The sequence below is a fragment of the Oryctolagus cuniculus genome, chromosome 6 (assembly GCF_964237555.1).
Source record: "Oryctolagus cuniculus chromosome 6, mOryCun1.1, whole genome shotgun sequence".
NCBI classification, from domain to species: Eukaryota; Metazoa; Chordata; class Mammalia; order Lagomorpha; family Leporidae; genus Oryctolagus; species Oryctolagus cuniculus.
Window position 1 is genome coordinate 85933793 of NC_091437.1, and position 21184 is coordinate 85954976.

The window sequence follows — 21184 nt, forward strand, 5'->3', positions numbered from 1 at the left end:
ATTTTTTTTTTTTAGTACATCAAAGCTATAATCCTTTGATCCTACCATCTTCTTATTCTCACCACTCTTCTTTTCGTATTACCTCCCTCCTCAATCAGATTTAATTCTAACCACTATATCATTATAGTCATTGCTGCATACACCCTTAATCCCTTTGTCCCTGTCTTGTTTCATCATACTCTCGTGGCTAAATCATACATTAAATTCAACTGTCTACTCCGTGCCTGCATGTATGTTAACTAGACATGGCTAGAGAAAAAGAGAGCCATGTTCTCTAGCCTCATTTTACGTTCTCCAACACTAACTTTAAGCGAATCTTAGAACTGCCTGACAGCTGTATTTTATTTCCATCCTTTCAGTCTCCTCTTTCCTATAGCTTTTTGCACATGCAACTCCTGTCCTATCTTCTCACACAGTTGATAACCTTGGGTTCTGTTTCACTCAGAAAATAGAAGCAATGGGCTGCTGCTGTGGCTTAGCAGGTTAAACTGCCCCCTGCAGTGCTAGTATCTCTGTGGCTGCTGGTTCATGTCCTGGCTGCACTTCGAATCCAGCTCCCTGCTAATGTGCCTGGGAAAGCAGTGGAGGATGGCTCAAGTCCTTGGGCCCCTGAAGCTCCTAGCTCCACATTATCTCAGCTCCAGCTGTTGTGGCCATCTGGGGAGTAAACCAGCAGATGGAAGATATTCCTCTCTGACTCTGCTTCTCCCTCTCTCTCTGTAACTCTGCCTTTCAAATAAAGATTTCCATCACCAACATACCCACATACTACAGTGTGTCCATAAACTCAGCCTTCTTGCAACTGTGAATGAACTCTTAAGTTCCTAGCCAAAGGAACTTGTGTGTGTGTGTGTTTTTTTTTTGTTTTTTGTTTTTTTTTTTTTTGGCATTCGGACAGCAGTTTATTTACAAAGCGCTTTACAAACGTCCACTTTTGCCTCCCCACAGCCCCCTGCGAGGTAGGTCAGTAGTCATATCTACTGTTTACAGATGGGAAAACTGAGGCACGGGATGGGGTTGTGGCCCGCCCCATTTTAAAGAGAACTGCACACCTGCTCATCAAAAAATAACAAAGTCAGTTAAGAAAAGCACTGAGCCTCTACCCCCAAACCTCCCTCTGAACTCCAGGGCCAGACAGCCCTGCTCTAGTGCTGGCCCTCCCCCCACAACCTGGCCAGGAGCCACGAGGGCCCCCGAGCCCAGAGGCTGTGGTGCAGCCCTGCATTAGGTCATGAGCTCAGACTGAGCAGGACTGCGTCGTCAGTGAGGCATGAAGCTTCCAGGAAGAGCTCTGAAGACACTGGGCAGGCAGGGGAGAAGCTCACTTGGGGCAGGCAGGGGCGGGCAGAGCCTGGGTCAGGGATGTTCATAGCACATGTCAGGGAAGCTGAGTGGGCAGGGATGGTGAGCAGAGCACCCTAGGGGCTGGGAGGGGACGGGGACACAGAAGGATGCTGCTGCCCCCTGGGGGAGGATGGACACTTCCAGGCAAGCCCAGCCTTCCTGCCCCCCACCCCCCACCCCGGGACTCCCAGGGTCTGGGCCAGACTGGATTCTGGATGCCAACTCCAGGGTGCCCTCCACCTGCACACAGAGGGAGCAAACTGGGTGCACACCACGGCCTGGGACTCTCTGCGGGACCCTACTCATCTCTGCGGAGGGCTGGATGTTAGCAAGGGCCTCACCTGCGTCCCCCAGAGCAGGCTGCTCTGAGCCCCATTACACTGGCTCAGAGGACAATGCTTCAGCGATCTTTTCCACTAAAACATTAATTTTTCCTTTTTTCATGGTCATTTGGTATGATTGTATTTTCTTTTCTAGTTTTCAATCTTTTTATCTTATTTTAGCAAAAGTCCTCAGAAAGAATTGCCTATATTTCCTGTCTCCAATTTCTCCGCACAACTTTCCATAGAAAATAAAGGATACTACTTTTTGTATCTAGTTTTCCTTTTTTCTGGAATTAGGTAAAATCAAGCCAGCTTTGCACAAGTTTCCATTTTGAATCTTAGCAACATTTGGGCTCCAGCAACCAGAAAAGGGTGCAGACGTTTATGTTGTCCTGTGTTGGTCTAAGGAAGGCTGAGACTGTCTGATACCTTGCTCTACTCTGCTTTGGCTCTTCAGCAGCCCAGCAACCTGGATGCTCTGACCTCGACATTACAAAGAGATCCAAATGGGTATGCCCCAGCTTACCTGGAGGAAAGAGACTCTTCTACTTCTGCACATCCCTGTATGTCCTCAATCACTTGATTCTGACTCATGACCCTTTCTCATAAGGGCTGGTGGGATCATTAGTCATGTGGGTGGTTTAGAAAATCTGTTGCATACCCCATCAAAGAAGGAGGTACCTTTCCCTGAAAGGAGGACAGAACTTCCACTTTGATTATGGCCTTGTCTAACTAAGGTCAGCGTTTGTGAACTCAAGAGGCTTCCATAGCCTTGGCAGCTCATGACAAGAGCCTCGGGTGATTACTGACGTCATAAATAAGAGTGTCAATTGTTAAATCAGCAATAGGAGTCACTGTGCACTTACTCCCCATGTAGGATCTCTGTCCTTAATGTGTTGTACTATGAGAATTAACAGTAAAACTAGTATTCAAACAGTACTTTATACTTTGTGTGTCTGTGTGGGTGCAATCTGTTGAAATCTTTACTAAGTTGATCTTCTGTATATAAAGATAATTAAAAATGAATCTTAGTGAAGAATGGGATGGGAGAGGGAGTAGGAAATAGGATGGTTTGTGGGTGGGAGGGAGGTTATGGGGGGAAAATACTGCTATAATCCAAAAGTTGTACATTCAAAATTTATATTTATTAAATAAAAGTTTAAAACACACACACACACACACACAAAGAAAATCTGTTGCATAACATGGACTAATAACAATAGCTGACATATTGGATACTTACTGTGTGTTATGCACTTTTTTTTGATGTTTCTTTTTTTTTTTAACTTTTATTTAATGAATATAAATTTCCAAAGTACAGCTTATGGATTACAATGGCTCCCCCCCCCGATAACTTCCCTCCCACCTGCAACCCTCCCCTTTCCCGCTCCCTCTCCCCTTCCATTCACATCAAGATTCATTTTCAATTCTCTTTATATACAGAAGATCAGTTTAGTGTATATTAAATAAAGATTTCAACAGTTTGCACCCACATAGAAACACAAAGTGAAAAATACTGTTTGAGTACTAGTTATAGCAATAAATCACAATGTACAGCACATTAAGGACAGATGTCCTACATGAGGAGTAAGTGCACAGTAACTCCTGTTGTTGACTTAACAAATTGACACTCTTGTTTATGGCATCAGTAATCACCCTAGGCTCTTGTCATGAGTTTCCAAGGCTATGGAAGCCTTTTGAGTTCACCAACTCTGATCATATTTAGACAAGGTCATAGTCAAAGTGGAAGTTCTCTCCTCCCTTCAGAGACAGGTACCTCCTTCTTTGATGACCTGCTCTTTCCACTGGGATCTCACTTGCGGAGATCTTTCATTTAGGTTTTTTTTTGTTTTTGGTTTTTTGGTTTTTTTTGTTTTTGCCAGAGTGTCTTGGCTTTCCATGCCTCAAATACTCTGATGTGTTTCTGATGTGTTGTTGTATTCTATTGGCGAGAATTTTATTGAGGATTTTTGCATCTATGTTCATCAAGGATATTGGTCTGTAATTTTCTTTCCTTTTTTGTTTTTGTTTTTGTTTTTTGTTTTTTTTTTATGTTAAGTACTTTGAATTTTATTGATTTTGTCATTTTGTTTGTATTGCATCTTTTTTTTTTACTTTTATTTAATGAATATAAATTTCCAAAGTACGGCTTATGGATTACAATGGCTTCCCCCCATAACGTCCCTCCCACCCACAACTCTCCCCTTTCCCACTCCCTCTCTCCTTCCATTCACATCAAGATTCATTTTCGATTCTCTTTATATACAGAAGATCAGTTTAGCATACATTAAGTAAAGATTTCAACAGTTTGCTCCCACACAGAAACATAAAGTGAAAAATAATAGATTTTTTAAATGATGGTGAAATCAGATCAGACCTATGGTCATGTTTAATCCCAGCGAGAGTCAAGTTGGGAATTGATAATTTCTTTTTTTTTTTTTTTTTTTTTTTTTACAGAAGATCAGTTTAGTATACGTTAAGTAAAGATTTCAACAGTTTGTACCCACATAGAAACACAAAGTGAAATATACTGTTTGACTACTCGTTATAGCATTAAATCTCAATGTACAGCACATTAAGGACAGAGATCCTACATGAGGAGTAAGTGCACAGTGACTCCTGTTATTGACTTTACAAATTGACACTCCTGTTTATGGCATCAGTAATCTCCCTATGCTCCAGTCATGAGTTTCCAAGGCTATGGAAGCCTTTTGAGTTCTCCGACTCTTATCTTGTTTAGACAAGGTCATAGTCAAAGTGGAGGTTCTCTCCTCCCTTCAGAGAAAGGTACCTCCTTCTTTGAAGACCTGTTCTTTCCACTGGGATCTCACTCACAGAGATCTTTCATTTAGGTCTTTTCTTTTTTGTTTTTGTTTTTGTTCTTGTTTTTGTTTTTGCCAGAGTGTCTTGGCTTTCCATGCCTGAAATACTCTCATGGGTGTAATTTTCTTTCAATGCTGCATCTTTCTCTGGCTTAGGGATTAAGGTGATGCTGGCTTCATAGAAAGAATTTGGGAGGATTCCCTCTTTTTTGATTGTTCTGAATAGTTTGAGGAGAAATGGAGTTAGTTCTTCTTTAAATGTCTGGTAGAATTCAGCAGTGAATCCATCTGGTCCTGGGCTTTTCTTTGTTGGGAGCGCCTTTATTACTGTTTCAATTTCTGTCTCAGTTATGGGTCTATTAAGGTTTTCTATGTCTCCATGATTCAATTTAGGTAGATTGCATGTGTCCAGGAATCTATCCATTTCTGATAGATTTCCCTGTTTGCTGGCATACAACTCTTTGTAGTAATTACTGATGATTCTTTTTATTTCTGTGCTGTCTGCTGTTACATTTCCTTTTTCATCTCTGATTTTATTGATTTGGGTCTTGTCTTTTTTTAGGTAGTTGAGCCAATGGTGTGTCAATTTTATTCATTTTTACAAAAAACCAGCTCTTCGCTTGGCTGATTTTTTTGTAATGTTTTTTTGGATTCAATCCTGTTGATTTCTTCTCTGATTTTAATTATTTCTCTTCTACTAGATTTGGGTCTGGTTTGCTGCAGTTTTTCTAGATCCTTGAGATGTGTTGAAAGCTCATTTATTTGGTGCCTTTCCAATTTCATGATGTAGGCACCTATTTCTATAAGCTTCCCTACTGTTTTTGCCATATCCCATAAGTTTTGATATGTTGTGTTGTTATCCTCATTTACTTCCAGAAAGTTTTTGATTTCTCTTTTGATTTCTTTTATGACCCAGTGTTCATTCAGGAGCATGTTGTTCAGTCTCCATGTGTTTGCATACTCTCTAGGGATTCCTGAGTTGCTTATTTCCAGCTTCATTCCTTTATGGTCTGAGAAGCTGCATGGTATGATTCTAATTGTTTTAAATTTGCTGAGATTTGCTTTATGGCCTAGTATGTGGTCAATCCTAGAGAAGGTTCCATGCAATGCTGAGAAGAATGTAAAATCTTTAAATGTAGGATTGAAAAATCTGTAGATATCTGTTAGATCCATTTGGGCAATAGTATCGATTAAATCTGCTGTTTCCTTGTTGATCTTCTGTCTGGTTGATCTGTCTATTTCTGAGAGTGGGGTATTGAAGTCCCCCAGTACTATTGTATTAGAATCTAAGTCTCCCTTTAAGTCCCTTAACAAATCTTTTAAATAAACCAGTGCCCTGTAATTAGGTGCATATACATTTATAATAGTTACATCTTCCTGCTGAATTGAACCCTTAATCATTATAAAGTGCCCCTCTTTGTCTCTCTTAACAGTTTTTGTGTTAAAGACCCAGTGCTCCTATCATCTGGTTCACTTCCAATTGCCTGCAACTGCCAGGACAGGGCTAGGGCAGAAGCTGGAACCTGGGAACTCAATCTAGAGTTCCCATATGTGTGTGACAGGAATCCAATCATGTGAGCCATCACTGCTGCCTCATAGGATCTTCATTAACAGGAAGCTGCTGGAGTCAGGAGTGAGGAGCTAGGCATCAAGTATGGATACTCTGGGGGCTGGTGCTGTGGCACAGCAGGTTAATGCCCTGGCCTGAAGCACTGGCATCCCATATGGGCGCCGGTTCTAGTCCCGGCTACTCCTCTTCCAATCCAGCTCTCTGCTATGGCCTGGGATAGCAGTAGAAGATGGCTCAAGTACTTGGACCCCTGCACCCACGTGGGAGACCCAGAAGAGGCTCCTGGCTCCTGGCCTTGGATCGGCACAGCTCCAGCCATTGCAGCCATCTGGGGAGTGAACCATTGGACGGAAGACCTCTCTCTCTCTGCCTCTCCTCTCTCTGTGTAACTCTGACTTTCAAATAAATAAATCTTAAAAAAAAAAAAAAAGTGCAGATACTCTGATGTGGGATGCAGATGTCTTAACGATCATTAGGCCAAACACCCATCCCAACTGTTCTATTTTGTATGTAATTTATATCTGGGAAAAGAACTCAAGGGCATAGGAGATGGTAGTTTAGCCCATTTAAAAAGGAAAAGGAAAAAAAAAAGTTAAGGAACTCTCAAACAAATATATACATAAGAAAAATGATTTAAGTTCTTAACTGTCTAAAAACTGGTTTTTTGTTTGTTTCTAAGACTTTGAGGACACTTTGGATCTCAGTATTTTCTTTTGCCACATAGAATACAGTGATAAAACATAGATTACAGTGGTAAAACATAGATTGATATGGTTATACAAAGGTAAATAAGAAAGACTAATGTTTCTGGAGCTGAAAAAAAAAGTCATAGTTTTGAGTAATCAGCAGCACTTTGTGAATTTTTCCTTTTGAGATGCATATTTTTCTACCTGTCACCATTCTTTATCTCATGGCTAAATTGTACAGTAGCCTTTTAATTGGACTCTTTGCCTTGTTTTTTTTATTCTCCATCTTGACCCTATTGATAAGTTAAACCATCAGTTGTATTATGACATTTCCCAGCTTTAGAAACATTTTGATTTTCATATAACAGATTTACTTAAAATTTAATACATATATTTTTAGAGGCATAAATTTTTGTTTAAAGACTTTAAGCTTGTCTGCTTACTTTGAATAAAAAGATAAGCATGCCAAACCTAATTCTGGGTAAATGAAGCAAAAGGAAATATTGGAGTTGAATTTAGAATTATAAGAGGGTGGAGACTTGGGTTTGGGAATGGACAAAGACAGAGGAAACAGAGACCAAGAAGCAGGAACTATAACAGTGATCCTGCCACATAGGCGGTCTTGTTAGCCTTTCTGCTACTAGGATGGGGTTTCAGTATCTTTATCCCTCTGCTCGGAAATCAGATCCAGAGAGGGAGTGTCTGATCACCCTTGCTTGCATTGTTTTCTCATCCTTGGTCTCATGAGCATTCCTGGATCTGTTTCTGCTCATAGTTATTTTTTGTCGATTTGACATTATGCATTGCATTGAAAAACTCTTGGATCCCAATAAGCAACGCAGATGTTTTTGCATTTTGGTAAGCCATCCCACCTATCACAATAGAAAGAAAAATTTTCTCTATGTATTTTTTAAGTACAATAGATTCATGAAAAGAGTTCCAGTATGTCAAATATCTTGCTGACATACAGACTTTTGTACCTTAGTACATTCCTTTTAAATACTATACATTTCAAAGAATATTTGTACTACGCCACTGGTTTCTTCCCTTACCTGCTTTGATTTTCATGTCATTAATAGATGGTGGATTCGTGTGTTTCCCCACCCCATAAACAGATGTGAATATATACTCAAGTGTGTGTGTATGTGCATGTTATAAAAATATGTATGTGTTTATACATAGGGTAGATATGTAAATGTTATAAAGATTTTTATGGGGCATTAATTTTACAGTTGTGCTTGTTTTAGACATCATGACTGCTGGGGTTTTTTCCCACAGATTTCCTGTATTTCTGAGCCTGAAAAATATGAACATCCATGTTAGTTTCTTGGTTTTGACTATACTCCTAGGATGGAACAAGTACTAAAATGTAGAGGAGGATAAATTGCCTTTCTCATTCACCTTCCTAAATGCAGTTCAGCAAATTATGAGATGCTGAAATGGAATTCTGGCACTGGCAGTATACTCTTCCCTGGGAAACTAGAAGCTGTTTTTCTGCTAGGATGATATCTGGTTTCATTTCAGCATTCATTACTTAGTGAAAATATGGAAACAACCTAAATTTGTAGCAGTGAAGTTCCAATTTAGTAAATTTTCTGTACATAAAAAAATAGTATGGAGATATCAAAAATAATGGTGTAGTGCATGCTTATTGATTTGCAAAGATGTGATGCAGAAAAAAGTCCATGAAATATTAAATGAAGGGCAGATTACACAATTACATTTTTATGTCCCTACTTATTTAAAATTATGTGCTAATTTCTGCATGCGTGTTTATTCACTAAGCAGTGCCTCTAGTACATATGAAATAGTGGTTGTATCTAATAAGCAGATTTGGACATTTCTTTGATAGTTGATTACCCATTTTGAGAACCAAAACTTTGATAAAACGTTCATCTATCCCTTTTAGTGACTTTTTTGCCACATTATGTAGTTTTTAAGAAATTTTAATAATATATGCTGCTAATAATTATGGCTCTTACATGTCTTTTTCAGTTGTTGTGTTATACTACTGAGCAAAACATGAAGACCATTGTTGATTTCTTGGTATTGAACGTCAGACTTTAATATCTTAGTGTTATAAGGATGTTCTTACAGCTGATTATCACCTCTGCCTTCACTTATATATTTTCTAAGGATAGAAACTGCATTTATTTAAAATTGGTTTAATATCTCCTATTTATAAACAGATGTTCTGTTTTATAATCCTTGAATATGAAATACATTTCTGCTAGTTTATGTGACAAATAATTTTCTACTCTATTCAGGTGTAGAGTTTGGTGCTCGAATGATAACGATTGATGGGAAACAGATAAAACTACAGATATGGGATACAGTAAGTATAGCGAAAATGCATATATAATCTTAGTAAAGTTGATTTATAAAAGTACATTTTATGTTTGTTTTTGCTTTAATGTTATTTTATGCCTATTCAATTTGCCAGACACAAATAACCCATAGCCATGAGATGAATTGTGGTATTAAGAAGATGGGTTTTTCTTAGGCAGTGTGATATGAATGATTTCAACAAGTGTGGCTCAGATGTTAGATGTTAGTGAATGTTGGAGTGAATACTCATGCTATGTGGTCTAAACAGAAATGCTTTAGAAACTATTTTTAGGAAAAACAATCAGCCTGTCTGTCCAATCATGTGAAATAAAATAAGAATATAAGTCACAGGGTAACTCATCCTGAAAACCTATTTCAATATTTTTATTTAGCCTTGAAGCCATCTTGCTGTTAATAGAATATCCTAATTCTGTCATTTACTAGTGTTCATTGAATATCTATTTCATGCTGTGCTATTTAGTTTTTTAATAGTGGTTTGTCATCTGAACCAGAATACAGAATGTGATTTGAATGACTGTATCTCATCTTAGATACATAAAAACGAAAATATTTTATACAATGGATGCCGTAAGGCAATGATTTTCAAACTTCAGTTTCAGAAACTCTTTATAAATACTTTTAAAAAAGAAAGAGGACTCCAAAGAGCTTTAGCCACGTGGCTCACAGCTATCAGTGTTTACCATTTTAGAAGTTAAAACTGAGAAATGGACAGGTGTTTGATGCAGCAGTTAAAACACCATTTAGCATTCTCCCATTCCATATCAAAGTGCTGGTTTAAGTTCCAACCTCTCCATTTCTGATCCAACTTTCTGCTGATGCTCATTCTGGGTGTTAGCACATGATGGCTCAAGTACTTGGGTCCCTGCCACCCACATGGAGACTCAAGTTGAGCAAATTGAGTTCTAGACTTCTAGCTTTGGCCTATTTGTTAGGGCTTCCCCCAAGCTTACAGCATCTCAAGCATGCTGCATGGAAAAGAGAAAAATAAAGTGCACCAAGTCCCTTCTTTCCTACGGGCTTAAAATTAATCTTCAACCAAAAGAAAGTATTTTCTGCTTCTATATTAGAATAATTTCTCTTTTTCAGAACCAATTTACATAAACTATATTGGCTTTCATAGCTAATAACATTGTGTAACATGTGACCTTAAGTATAATGTCATGTGAACCAGAATACTTGCTATTCCTTGATAAATGTTTTGCATAAACTTGTACTTTGTATTAATACTTGCTTTATTTGAAATGCTTTTATCTCCTCTTTGCTAAGACCAACTGAGATGTCAATTCTTGTGTGAAGTCTTTCTGAACTCCCATGGGAGTAACTAATGCTTCCCATAATATTTTGCACATTTTTCTGTGTTGTCATTGTCTGTATTCCATTGTCATCATAGTTTTTGTACAAATATCTTTCCTCCTCAGAATAAGCATTATTAGGTAAGGGACCAGCTCTTTCTTTCTCATATATTCTTAGTTCAGTGACTAATAAAGTGCTTGGTAAATTTTTACTGAATAAATAGGTAATTAATACTAAGTAAATTGCCTAAGCAACTTGTAGAATCATTGTGGTCTTCTATTGAAGTACATGGTTTTATAAGGGAAAGGTTACTATAATAATAATTATGTGGTATTTTAAGCATAAACATCCTCATTGTAATTTATTCTAGTTTATTATATTGTTCTATCCTTAAAGTATTCCTTAAATAATATTTTCTTTTTTCTTTATTTTTTGAAAACTTGAGACAGACCCCACTGTCTCTTTTATAGATAAACTGATCATGCCCTCGTTTGAAAGGAGTCTCTTTTTTCAGTTTATGAGTTGATTTTCTTACACAGCAGAAATCTTTCAAAAGAAATGTAATTTCTTCTGCTGGACGGTATGAGAGAGAGATGGAAGAAAAACCTTTTGTGCTGTGTCTAGTAGAGTGGAAGACTCATCTTCTGTATCTAAAAGAGAGACTGTGACACCTTTGAAGACATCATAATCCTAAGAATTACCAAGGGTGCTTAAGTAGAGAGCTCTCAGAACGAATGGCCTATTTCAAATTTTAAGGACAATTGCAAAAACCTTAACTTAATTTTTTGAAGATTGTTTCTTGAGTCTTATAGGTTTTCCTAATATTTTCATTGAGTTTCTTCTTACTTTCGTACCTAACTTCCAAAAGTCTTTCAAAAATGTAAACTAATACATATTAGGATTGGTCAGCATAGTGAGTAAAATATGGTTTCCCACACTATTTGTATTTTATGGTGTGTATACATTTGGATAGCTTGTTACATTTTTGGTAGCAAGGGTCATGTCTATTCCTGACCCAGGACATTTACAAAACCAGCCTAGAGTACTTCAGGGGAAAATTATCACTCAAATGTTATTTGTTTCATGAGTCTTAAAGAAATGAATTAGACCCCTGATGACCAAGTCTCAGGATGTTTGTCATTCTTAAAAAACTTTTAGGGAACAGCACTGTGGTGTAATGGGTTAAGCTGCTACCTGCAATGCCAGCATCCCATGTGGCACCAATTCTTGTCCTGGCTGTTCCAACTCCCAATCCAGCTCCCTGCTAATGTGCCTGGGATAGCAGCAGAAGATGGCCCAAGTCTTTGGGCCCCTGCTACTCATGTGGGAGACCTGGATGAAACTCCTGGGTGCTGACTTTGGCCTGGTGCAGCCCCAACCATTGCGGCCATTTGGAGAGTAAACCAGTAGATAGAAGTTCTCTCTCTCCCTCCCTCTCTCTCTCTCTCTCTATAACTCTGCCTTTCAAATAAATAAAATTAATAATTTAAAAAAATTTTAAGTAAAGTGAGTATTTTCCCCTCTGCAAAATTTTCACATCCTCCATCCTTGCTCTCTTTTGCAAATAGTTGACTGGATAATCCGTAGATACCCTAAGGCCATCAATCAGTTTCACAGCTGGAAGCAGTGATAAGAGTCTCTAAATGCCTCCCTTTAAAAGCACTTTCCCTTGGCCCTAGGATGACTGACATTTTTTTTTTTTTATCAAAAGCCAACACCAGACATGTCTACCATGATAAGTCAAAGAAACATAAGTACACGCAGTTCCTGTTCACTGACAGGTAGGACAGGGGCAGTCAGTTCTCCCTGCAAATCTCAACCCAGTCTTTCCATGCCCTGTTCTACTCTTACTCCTCTTTTGTCTTTTATCACTCTTTCACATGCTTTCCAGCATATACAAATAAACTCTTCTACCCAGATTTATATTATGCATGTTTTACCTCAATCCATGTATCTGCTAAAATTCTGTAGAAATATTTTTAATTTTAGATTTATAAATATTTTTCCTATCAAGAGTTAGTGTGAAACTGTTGACAATTATGTGAAAATTTATGTGCTGAAAGTTCCTTTTCAGCAGTTCATTACAGGCTTTATTGTCCTTTAGGGAGGACAAATGGTACTTTAAGCTTCTTTTTTTTTTTTTTTTTTTTTTTTTTGACAGGCAGAGTGGACAGTAAGAGAGAGACAGAGAGAAAGGTCTTCCTTTGCCATTGGTTCACCCTCCAATGGCCGCCGCTGATCCGATGGCAGGAGCCAGGAGCCAGGTGCTTTTCCTGGTCTCCCATGGGGTGCAGGGCCCAAGCACCTGGTCCATCCTCCACTGCACTCCCTGGCCACAGCAGAGAGCTGGCCTGGAAGAGGGGCAACTGGGACACAATCCGGCGCCCCAACCGGGACTAGAGCCTGGTGTGCCGGCGCTGCTAGGCGGAGGATTAGCCTAGTGCGCTAGTGAGCTGCAGCGCCAGCTAAGCTTCTTCTTTTTTTTTTTTTTTTTTTTTGACAGTGAGAGAGACAGAGAGAAAGGTCTTCCTTTTCCGTTGGTTCACCCCACAATGGCAGCTATGGCCGGTGCACTGCGCCAATCCAAAGCCAAGAGCCAGGTGCTTCCTCCTGGTCTCCCATGCGGGTGCAGGGCCATCCTCCACTGCCTTCCCGGGCCACAGCAGTGAGCTGGACTGTAAGAGGAGCAACTGGGACAGGACCGTCGCCCCAACCGGGACCAGAACCTGGGGTGCCGGCACCACAGGCAGAGGATTAGCCTAGTTAGCTGCGGTGCCCGCCTTAAGCTTCTTTTCAAAACCCTGAATATTACTTTGTTTCTTTTTATCAGTAATGATGGACTATCAGAATGCAGTGGAGCCAGAGTAAAGGCCTCTGGAACTGAGGGACTGAGACAGGCTTGCCTTTGCTTCTTTCTGTCCTGTCTGCTTCCATCACACACACCCCTGCCCTGCCCCCATCTGCCACAAGTTGAAAGACTTAGGGGCCCAGCTGTTTTGACTCCATCAGCAGCTGTTTATCAACCTTTCCTTGAACAACCACAGGGAACAGGAGATTATCTTAGACATTTCATTCTACTCTGATTGCCTTCCACCTGGGGCTCCCAGTTTCTCCTTATACCTTAGCAATAAAAAAACTCTAAAGTGATCATATCCTTTTTATATCTTTTTTTCAAAGTAAATATCCTCACATTTCTAAAGTGTTTGGCATCTACTGTTCTTCCTAGATATATCCTATGCTTGTTTCTCTTCTCCAGATCTACTTTAGTTTCTACAGAGGATGCACTTTAAGAGGCATAAAATGCACTTCAAAATCTGATAGTCCAAAATTACTTTTTTGCAATACTTGCCATGATCACTTTGGTGGCCTAAAAATAACTTTTGCAAACAGAAGTCTTGGTCATACATGTAGATTTTAGAATCTTTTTCCTCAATGATAGAAGTTTGTTAATCACAGATCTGTGTTTTAAAGTTGAGTCTGTATAATAAAGTACCTGAGATGTATGCTTGGGAAGTATACAATTTGTTTAAATGTAAATGTAAAAATCTTTTTTTGTTGTTGTTGTTGATTTTGGCTCTTACTGTGTTCTACTTAACTGAAGTTGTTATATAAATGACTAACAGTGAAAGTAAGAGAAGTATTGCTATAATATTCTCATAAATTTAATTTTCTAACTTTTTTGGCTCTTTGGGGCCCATAAAGATAACATATTTGAGGCCTACTAGAAATATACTTAAGTACTCTGAGTTAGGTCTCCTAAAAGGAGAAATAAAAGGAAAAAAGCATTTAAGAAGTGTGTTGGTTTTACCTAATCATTAAGAACCCACATGAAAATGTTTTTGGATTTGTGAGAAGATAGCTACAGGATATAGTAAACAAGCCTTCTTGCTTTGTGAAAAATTTAGGGGTATGAACCAGTCTTCTAAGGGAATAGAAAATGGATAGGTGAAGGGAGGAAAAAATTATTTTTCAGGCAGAAACTTAAGCATAAAAACAGGAGTATTCCGATTACAGATGGGACATTAGTGGAGAAAAATTAACAGCTGGCAAAATTTGGTGATTTGTTTTAAAGATGTATTTATTTGAAAGAGAGAGCGAATTCTTCCATCCACTGGCTCACTCCCCAGATGGTCAGAACTACCAGGGCTGAACCAGGCCAAAGCCAGGAGCCAGGAGCTTCATCTGCGTCTCCCATGTGAATAGCAGGGGCCTAGATACTTGGGCCATCTTCCACTGCTTTCCCAGACAGATTAAGCAGGGAGCTGAATAGGAAGTGGAGCAGTCGGGGCACATGCCCAAATAGGATGCCAGCATTATAGGCAGTGGCTTAAATTGTTATGCCTCAATGTCAGCCCCAGAAAAAAAATTCTTGAAAGACAAGTAGAGATGTAATTCCCAAGAGTTTAAGACTTCAACTTAGTGTAGTGATCTTTAAGTAGTAGCTTAATGTGTGCAGTTTTGTATTTTATGGAGGGTTTAAGAGAAAGAGGAATTAAAAGTACCACCACTTGCCAGCCTAGTTGTTACAAAAACTACTGTTAACAGAAAGACTCAGACACATGGAAAAGCCAATTTGAAGGAATTTTTATCTGGCAAGTGGTAGTAAGTTTTAAAATATTGCCACAGAGGATCTAGTTTGACTTAGCAGTCCTCACATGTAAAATGAAAAACTATAAAATTTCTTTCACATAAATGTTGCCTAAAAATGAGATGCCTATTATTTCCTGAGACATGCTTGTTTTGTGCTTTTTGGCATATCTGGGATCTTGGTCATTGTTTTTTTCTTTTTTTTAGAAATCAGCTATATTGTAAGCTGATGAAAAGTCATGGTCTTCTCTGGCAAAACCTAACTAACCCTGGTTTATTTGTTTCCTGGTGCTATTCACTGAGTCCATCATTTCTGATTCATTAAATGCAATTTTCCCTATACCAAAAACAACTATCAAGAATCCTTTACTGCAAAGAATTCTATATTCCATTTTGTTTGAAGCTTCTAAGATCCCTTTTAACCAGCACTTCCTGGTGAAGAGGATCAAACACAACATTTCTATTTCCAAATTAACATTTTGTTTCACTAAAAACAGCATAGTTCAGTTTGCACAAGTAAATAGTAAAGTACTTTTCTTTTAATGTCTTATTTTATTTCAATCATTTGTTTATCTGAAAGGCAGAGAAAGAGAGAGATCCACTGGTACACCCCCCAGATGCCCGCAATGGCTGGGACTGGGCCAGGAGAAAGCCAAGAGGATGGAACTGAATCCAGATCTCCCATATGGGTGGTAGGCTCCAGGGTGTGTATTAGCACAAAGCTGAAATTGTTAAGAGCAGAGCTCAGACTTGAACCCAGGCTCTCCAATATGTGATGTGGGTGTTCCAAGCAGTGTTTAATTCTTCACCAAACACCTGCTTATTAAAAACTAAATTACTTTGCTTCAGTATGTCCAAGATAGTTAACCATAGGGCGAGCTTTACATAGTTAGTTGTTGTATTATGATTTATTTGTAGTTTGAGAAGCCATGCTAAATTACTTTATTTGGCAAGATTTATTTCAAAGCTACCAGTGCTATTCCCAAACAGCCCAAGAATATAATGTATGATGGCTTTAACAGGTCTCAAGAATTTGGAAACTGTTTTGAATACTTATCTCCATTTATTATAAAATAATAGTAAGTTTTAAGATGCATGGCTACATTCATAATCTTCAGTTGGAATGTATGTGGGATTTTTGCTTCAGTTTTTGTTTGATTTTGCATTAATGGACAAAATTCAGATCCAGTATGAAGTGATGCATTGTGTATGTGTAAGTTATTTCCATATTTGAACATATTTTTTGCTCTTTGCAAAACACTTTGAGAATAATGCGAATGTTCCGTAGAATTTTGCTTTTCTCCTTTTCCTAAATTTATTTACCCTTTTACTTTTGTAAAGTATCTTATCTGGGCTATAAACATTGTAGTTTTAGATGCTATCATAGTGCTTTTCTAGCAATGTGTTCATTTTAATTCTCCCCAAAAATGTCCTAGCAAGATTGTCTTAAGGAATTTGACTTTTCTCCGTGGTTAGCTATGGAACATCGGAGCTCTAAACCAGATTTTGTATTCTGTACTAATAAAATATTTATCTTTTTTTGTACTGTTTAACACAAAATCCTTTTTTTGTATATTTGATTCACAGTGAAATAAATCTCTTAAAGATTTAGTCGTTAGTTAGCCTGTGCTAAACAATTAAAGAGGAATTACCCTAGTATTCCTATTTGGAACTTGGATTTGACAGAACTTCTGAAAGATACATCTTCGTAATTAATTTCATGCTTCCAACCTTTTTCTAGTTTTTTAACCTCAAACTATGCTAAGTGAGTTGGTTATTTTTACAGTCCTCTTATGTAATGATTTTATCAGTCTCTGATTTAGTATAAGATGTTAGTCTGCCAGAATTGGTTACCAGGAGAGCATTTGTTAGTGTCCACATGGAAGCAGGAAGCAGTTCTTTTCATTGAATCTTCTTATATTAGAATTTCCTGATATCCAGTTATTCAGGTGGGTGGGGTACTGACCATTTGTGTGCTCGTAATTGAGACGTGAGGATTTGTTCTTTCTCTCAACAGGTTGTGAATGCCTGCTCTGTCCCAGACTCAGTGCTAGGCACTGGAGGTGGGGGACATGGGAGAGAGGGAGTCTAGTGGGAGGGGAGAACCAACTGAAGCAAGATACTGTAGAGTGTTTGTGTTAGAAGATGGCAGCTTGTCATTGTGCCTTCTGAGAGTGGAAAAGGTTTAATATTTACACTTGAAAATCAGAACTCAAAATAGTTAAACCTGAAAGTTTTTCAAATTATTTGAACCTATTGACTTTTTTTTTTTTTTTTTTTTTTTTTTTGACAGGCAGAGTGGACAGTGAGAGAGAGAGACAGAGAGAAAGGTCTTTCTTTTGCCGTTGGTTCACCCTCCAATGGCCACCGCGGCCGGTGCGCTGCAGCCGGTGCACCGCGCTGATCCCATGGCAGGAGCCAGGTACTTCTCCTGGTCTCCCATGGGGTGCAGGGCCCAGGGACTTGGGCCATCCTCCACTGCACTCCCTGGCCACAGCAGAGAGCTGGCCTGGAAGAGGGACAACCGGGACAGAATCGGGCGCCCCGACAGAACCCCGTGTGCCGGCACCACAAGGCGGAGGATTAGCCTAGTGAGCCGCAGTGCCGGCCACCTATTGACTTTTAATTCAGAAATTGATAAAAGCGACTAATTTAGATGGCTGTTTTTCTCAAAGGTAGAAAAAGAAGTGATTAAAAATGAAAAAGAACTTCTCATAAGAACTGTAATAGTTTTAAACTCATAGGCAATAGTCATATCCTTTACTAGCCTTTCTTAAAAATAAGAATGTTAGTACCACAAGTAAAAGAAATTACCAAATTTCAGTAATATCTGGTGTCTGTGTCACAAGTGGATATAAAGATGACTTTCACATTCTGTGGCCTTTTGACAAGCATTATATATCAAATACAGAGAAAATTGATTGTATGGAAAAAAATTATATAAATTAAATTCAGAACCATTTTCTGTTTTTCATAATAAAATGATTGCTCAAAGAATTCCATCTGATGACTGTTGAAAGCTTGCTGCAGTTTATGATATAACTGATAAAATCTGCATCCTTGGCCTTCCAACAACCTTTACACCAGCAGATGGTGGGCGTAAAGATGTCATTCATCATTTATTTACAATGGGCTTTATTTATTCTAGTGTCAACAGCTGCCCCAGGGAGTGGGTTATTGAATTCAAATGTAAGGCTCTGGGTTATTTGCTTCCTTTCAAATTTGTCTTCAGAGCTTAGTTGCTAGGAGTCCATTCTGTGCTCTAATAATGATTCATGTATTGTGAAGCCATTCAGTAAATTGGGTTGTCAGGGATTGCCAAAAAGGGTTAGGGGTCTTGGTTGGCAAGGGGTGGGGTGGGGGAGTGTTGCAGGAGTGAGCAGCAGCATGTGCTTCTGGTTGACTTGAGCAATAGTGGTATTATGTGACTGCTGAACTTAAGTTTTCCCCTGTCCCTTTATGGACTCCTTCCCTACCTCCCATATTCTATAGATGAAAAATCTGAAAATATAGAGGACAGTGTGTGAAAGGAAGCTCTCAACTTGTTTTTTTTGTTTTTTTGTTTTGTTTTTTTTTTTTTTTTCTTCACAGGCAGGTCAAGAGTCCTTTCGTTCCATCACAAGGTCATATTACAGAGGTGCAGCAGGGGCTTTACTAGTGTATGATATTACAAGGTGAGAGCTTGAAAATTTTTCTAAATAAATATGGTTACCAGTAATAAAAGTGTAGCTCTGTCTTTATATTGCCTTGGCTACTTGTTTTTAAAACTCTGTATCCTGAATCAAATTTAAATTTACTATAGAAATCTGCAATTCTTTTTTTGGATTTCAATAAGCAACCTCCATATTGATCAATTTGGTAACATTTATGGATTGGAAATTTTTAAAGTATGGCTCCATTGAACTGAATGTAATCAGTAGAACTCTAAACCCAGGTAGTGTGCTTGAAATGTGCTTTTCATTATATAAGTGGATAAAGCAAAAAATGATTACTTGAATGGAATGTATCCTATTAACTGTGTACTACTGGAAGTATTTCCAAAAAAGTAATTGTTAATCTTTTGTTTAGGAGAGATACATTCAACCACTTGACAACATGGTTAGAAGATGCCCGCCAGCATTCCAATTCCAACATGGTCATTATGCTTATTGGAAATAAAAGGTAAAAAGGCTAAATTAGACCTTGTTGTATTAATGATAAAGACTTGATTGCTTCTATTTATGTGACTACCTTTCTTGTACATTTCTCCACATGTATTCTTAAATTATAAAATTTTGAAAAATGTTAGATATTTCTTTTGGTTTTTATAATATAAATAATAAGCTTTGTTGAAAACTATTATTCGTCACAGTTTTATTTGAAGGTACCATGGAAAACATAATTGCTTGGCCAAAGTTTCTGTGAACTTTCAAAACTATCGAAAATTTTTCACTAACTTTAGTAGAAAATTATAGTGGTTGCAGAAATTAGTATTTCCTAAATGTCAGTCAGAGAATTCATTCACTTCTAGAATAGATACTATTTAAAGATAAGTTTTAGAAAAATAAAATCATGACTCATATAATGATGAGCATATCAGAACTTTTGTTTATCTCATTAATTAATGAAAAACCAGTATATACTATCTACAATTAGTTCAAAAGAGAACTCAAACTGCCACACATTCATAATCAAATAGCAAATGCTGAAGTTAATTTAGAGGTGGATGTAAGACTGGTCAATATTCATAGGGTATATTCATACTGTATTCTGTGAGTCACAGTCCGCATTTCTTAGATAGGAATTATTTACATTATTATCTGTTTTCCACAAGTTAGAATCTATCTCTACATCTTTGAAAGTGTTAGGGATATAGTTAAGTAGTGCTTAGAGAGACATTAGAATACTAAATACTTCAATTTTCAAACCAACAACCTAAGCTTTTACTTTAAGAAAGATAACAGCAAATTAAACCCAACATAAGCAAAAAGAAGACATAATAAAGAAAAAGCAGTGAAACTGAAAAACTAGTTCTTGGTGCCAGCGCTGTGGCGCAGCAGGTTAACGCCCTGGCCTGAAGTGCCGGCATCCCATATGGGCTCCAGTTCTAGTCCCAGCTGCTCCACTTCTGATCCAGCTCTTGGCTATGGCCTGGGATAGCAGTAGAAGGTGTCCCAAGTCCTTGGGCCCCTGCACCCACGAGGGAGACCCAGAAGAAGCTCCTGGCTCCTGGCTTTGGATCGGCACAGTTCCAGCCTTTGTGGCCAATTGGGGAGTGAACCATCAGATGGAAGACCTCTCTCTCTCTTTCTGCCTCTCCTCTCTCTGTGTAACTCTTGACTCTCAAGTGAAAAATAAATCTTTAAAAAAATAAACAAACAAAAACTAGTTCTTGAGAAGAAAAATAGATACCCATGAAGAAAAAAGACACACATGGAACCAGCACTGTGGAGTATCAGGTAAAGCCGCCGCCTGCAGTGTCAGCATCCCATATGGGTGCTGGTTCAAGTCTCAGCTACTCCACTTCCAATCTAGCTCTCTGCTATGGCCTGGGAAAGCAGTAGAAGATGGCCCAAGTCCTTGACCCCCTGCACCCATGTGGGAGACCGGGAAGAAGCTCCTGGCTCCTGGCTCCTGGCTTTGGATTGGCGCATTTCCAGCCGTTGCGGCCAACTGGGGAGGGAACCAGTGGATGGAAGACCTCTCTCTCCCCGCCTCTCCTTCTCTCTCTGTGTATCTTGGGCTTTCAAATAAATAAATTAAAAAAAAAAAAAAGACACACATGACCAGTATTAGAAATGAGAAGTGACCTAAAGAATCTTCAGGTATGAAAAGGATAAGAGAGTATTGTGAACTAAGTAAATAGAGACATATGCCATGTTCCTAGATCAGAAAATTAAAATCATTAAGATGTCATTTCTTCCCAAATTTCTCTAAAAGTTCAATGTAATCCCAATCAAAATACCACAGACTTTGGTGGAGAGTAGATAAACTGATTTTAAGATTTATACCGAGGCCGGCGCTGTGGCTCACTAGGCTAATCCTCCGCCTTGCAGCGCCGGCACACCGGGTTCTAGTCCTGGTCGGGGCGCCTGATTCTGTCCCGGTTGCCCCTCTTCCAGGCCAGCTCTCTGCTGTGGCCAGGGAAGTGCAGTGGAGGATAGCCAAAGTACTTGGGTCCTGCACCCCATGGGAGACCAGGAGAAGCACCTGGCTCCTGCCATCGGATCA

At 38.7% G+C, this 21184-nt stretch overlaps 1 protein-coding gene across 5 annotated transcripts in view; it reads left to right on the forward strand.

Moving 5' to 3' along the window:
- RAB2A (RAB2A, member RAS oncogene family) overlaps nt 1-21184 on the forward strand; it is a 95559-nt gene that overhangs the window by 45468 nt on the left and 28907 nt on the right. For 4 of the 5 annotated variants that reach the window (XM_051843285.2, NM_001101702.1, XM_051843284.2 and 1 more), the window contains 3 exon segments: nt 9013-9080; nt 18566-18648; nt 19043-19135. In XM_051843285.2, coding sequence (XP_051699245.1) covers nt 9013-9080; nt 18566-18648; nt 19043-19135 — 244 coding nt within the window. 5 annotated transcript variants of the gene reach the window in all.